Source organism: Tachysurus vachellii, chromosome 16 (assembly GCF_030014155.1).
Source record: "Tachysurus vachellii isolate PV-2020 chromosome 16, HZAU_Pvac_v1, whole genome shotgun sequence".
Classification (NCBI taxonomy): Eukaryota; Metazoa; Chordata; class Actinopteri; order Siluriformes; family Bagridae; genus Tachysurus; species Tachysurus vachellii.
The window spans coordinates 18,433,183-18,436,704 of NC_083475.1; the positions used below are offsets into that span (position 1 = coordinate 18,433,183).

The 3,522-nt window shown below is 40.8% G+C and overlaps 1 protein-coding gene across 1 annotated transcript in view; it reads left to right on the forward strand.

Annotated features, from left to right (window-relative positions):
- optn (optineurin) overlaps positions 1-2,848 on the forward strand; it is a 17,554-nt gene extending 14,706 nt beyond the window's left edge. Inside the window, exons 11-14 of the mRNA XM_060890128.1 lie at positions 132-287; positions 703-845; positions 948-1,039; positions 2,038-2,848. Of these exons, the coding sequence (XP_060746111.1) occupies positions 132-287; positions 703-845; positions 948-1,039; positions 2,038-2,147 (501 nt within the window). The 3' untranslated portion in view covers positions 2,148-2,848. The remainder of the gene's footprint in view (positions 1-131; positions 288-702; positions 846-947; positions 1,040-2,037) is intronic.
- The last annotated feature ends 674 nt before the right edge of the window (positions 2,849-3,522 follow it).

Here is a 3,522-nt window from a genome sequence, read left to right on the forward strand (position 1 = left end):
ATCAGTATTATTTCCATTCTGTTGTGTTAAATTTAGTTTCAGAAATCACGTGTATTAAGGGCTGGCACTGTATATGTCATTAGTATAGAATAAAAAGTTAAATATAACAATTTTGTGTGTGTGATGTTCAGGGAAGCATATTGCCGGAGGAGCACGGTGAGCTTCAGACCAGAATGGCTGCAGCGGAAAAAGCTTTAGCGGACAAGCAGCAACAGATCGACGTAATGAAGCAAGAGCTGTTTGAGAAGGACAAAGAACTGGAGACCATCTCTGTGTTTAAGGCTCAGGTGATGTGCTCTTTTATATGTTTATCCATTCAGCCGATCATGTGGCAGCAGCTCAGTGCATAATCTCATACAAGACAAAAACCTCAGAATGAGGACAAGTGTGATGTCAGCGAACTTAATCGAGGTATGGTCGTTGATGACAGATGGGCTGATGAGTATTTAATTTGTAGTTTCACACACTGCTGTGAAAATCCTAATACGATTGTTTTGGAAAAGAACAACATGGCTGTGTATTTATTATTGCTCTATTCTGCACCCTAGTGGCTGAATAGAGACTATCTTAAAAAAATAAATAAATAAATTCAGGTACATGATGATTTTTAGATAGTAGATTATGAATATATTTGTTGTTCTGTAAATTTCACTCTCTAGGTGAAGTGAGCTGATGGACTACATTTTGTGTGTGTGCTCACAGGCAGAGGTGTATTCCTCAGACTTCTACGCCGAGCGAGCTGCGAGGGAGAAGATTCACGAGGAGAAAGAACGCCTGGCTGCTCAGCTGGAGTTTATCAAAAAGCAGAACATCCAGCTACAGGATGAGGTGGAGTCAATGGGCAGGTACAATTTGTCTGTCTTTAACCGTGTCTGTATTTTAGCTGTGAATCTCTGCGTCTCTGACTTCTCCGTATTAAGCAGAACCGGTGTGTTTTTTCGGCACAGGCAGTCCATGACTGAGATGCAGAGGAGACACGTGCCTCGTGGTACGAACCCTGCCGATTCTTCACCACACCACCACCTGCAGGCAGGCAGAGGTAAGAGGCTGCAGCACGATCATTAATCATTTCTTCCTAACGAGGCGCTACCGGTGCTATCGAGATCCCAGCCTTTATTATTCAGCAGTTCGTTTGTTATGTAGTCTAGGTCTTTCTTACACCGTTAGAAATGTTGTAAGAAGAATAAACAAACTCGGTGTGTTCTGTTATAGGAAAATATTCAACAACTATGTGAAGATATTTTTTTTTACAATAAACATGTGTACAAATGTTTTATTCCTTCATTTCCTACCTGCCAGTGGTTATTAAAAATATATAAACAATGAAGCTAATTTGAGTGAGTGAGTGACGTGACATACAGCTAAGTACGGTGACCCATACTCAGAATTCGTTTTCTGCATTTAACCCATCCAAAGTGCACACACAGCAGTGAACACCCACACACACACACACACACACACACACAGCAGTGAACACACACACACACACACACACACACACAGCAGTGAACACACACCCGGAGCAGTGGGCAGCCATTTATGCTGCGGCGCCCGGGAAGCAGTTCGGTGCCTTGCTCAGGGGCACCTCAGTCGTGGTATTTGCGGCCCGAGACTCAAACCCACAACCTTAGGGTTAGGAGTCAAACTCTCTAACCATTAGGCCACGACTCCCCCCCACGACTTCCCCCATTTATCCATTTATAGTTACAGTTAATGTTGTAGAACCTTCTTGAAAAACAATGACTCCTCTTTTTTTTCCTCTTTCTCTGGAGGTTAATAAGGCAAATATCATAAGAAGACTTTCTTACACTGAAAATGACCTCATTTGACTTTTTCCTTTCTCAAAGCAATTAAAGGAACTTTTATTTTGTCACAAGAGGCTCCTTCCAAAAAAAAAAAAAAACTCTCTAAACATCTCCCAAAATTAGAGATAACCGTTTATATGAAATATCTGCCGTACAAATCCACGTGAATTCAGAACTGCTGGAGGATAAAACAAATAAAACGGCATCTCTCGTCTCTTTGTTTCTCTCTCAGTCGACTGGCAGCAGCAGGGGAATATTCCCGAGCACGCCTGTCCTAAATGTGGGGAAGTCCTTCCTGATCTGGACTCTCTGCAAATCCACATCATGGACTGCATCATCTGAGATTAAGATCCTGTCAGGAGCCGTAGAAGTCTATAGCCGAGTGACACGACATAACAGGACAGCAGGATCGGAGAACACGTTCACTATACAAACCCCTGCACTCATATTTAACACGATCTTCATACAGAATATCATTCTGTTTATTCTCTAAATGCTCTGCAGATCTAAGTACTTACTGTTCTTCATCATGTAACTGAAAGGACAGAGGACGCGGAAATTCTAATATATATATATATATAAAATATAATATATAAAGAGAAGATATTTTGATCATGTTCATGTTTTGATCGAGTGAAATGAAGGTGGGCGGTTGAATAAGGATTAGAAACTATATTTTGTTTATTTAATAATATATAATGTATAGAGAGAGAAAAATGAAGGAGTATTAACTTTAGCTTTGATTTATATTGGAGAAGATGCTTTATGTTGAAATATATTTGTTTATCAGAAGGGGAAGTGTATGTAGTAAGCGATATCAGGTTGGACAGGTAAGTCGAGGTGAACACAGGTAGCGGGAATAGCGGATAAAGCTTTAAAAAAATGCTCTAATTCTTTATCATGTATGCAGGGTCTTGTGTCGTCTTTGCTAACAAGGGTAAAGCTGAGTGAGTTATGGTGCTGATGCAGTTATATCAGCTATGCATCCACATTTAGCCTGTAATACGAAAAAAACCTCCAAATAAAGTACTATATTATCAGAATCTCTGTGTCTCGGTCACCCTTCGTGTTATGTCGCATTGTAGAAGCCAACATTCTGTTTTCCGATTTAAGCTTAGACAAATATTTATCAAGAGTAACTCCTCCTAGGGCTTTCGAGCCACATGCACACAAATTCAGATATGTTGTAGACGCTGGTCTGAAGTTTGTTGTTTTACTTTTCTAAGTGATCCGAGTACCAGTACTTCCGGTACCGGGTCTCAAAGTGGCCTTTTTTCCCATAGACTCCCATTATAAACTTTGGAGGTTTATAACTCTGCAAGCTTTTGAACGATCTACACCAAACTCCTTTAGGGTGATACTCTGAACAAACTTTTACATTGGTGTACCGACTGGCCTTTCGGTTGTGCCGCAGCCCCGCCCCCAATATATGCAAAATCAAAAAACTTTTTACAACATGGACATGTGACATATCAAAACACTCACAACAATGATGGGAACTTCCTCGTGTATTCTGATGACGTCACGTGACGTCACGTGTAAATAAAAAATGTGCACAACATGGACATGTGACATATCAAAACACTCAGAACAATGAAAGGAACTTCCTCACGGGTATTCTGATGATGTCACATGCTCCACTTCCCTCCAAATGTTTTGGGACCCTAGCTTTCTGTAAAAGCACCAGCCTTTGCGAATACTTGCATCGTCAAAGCCA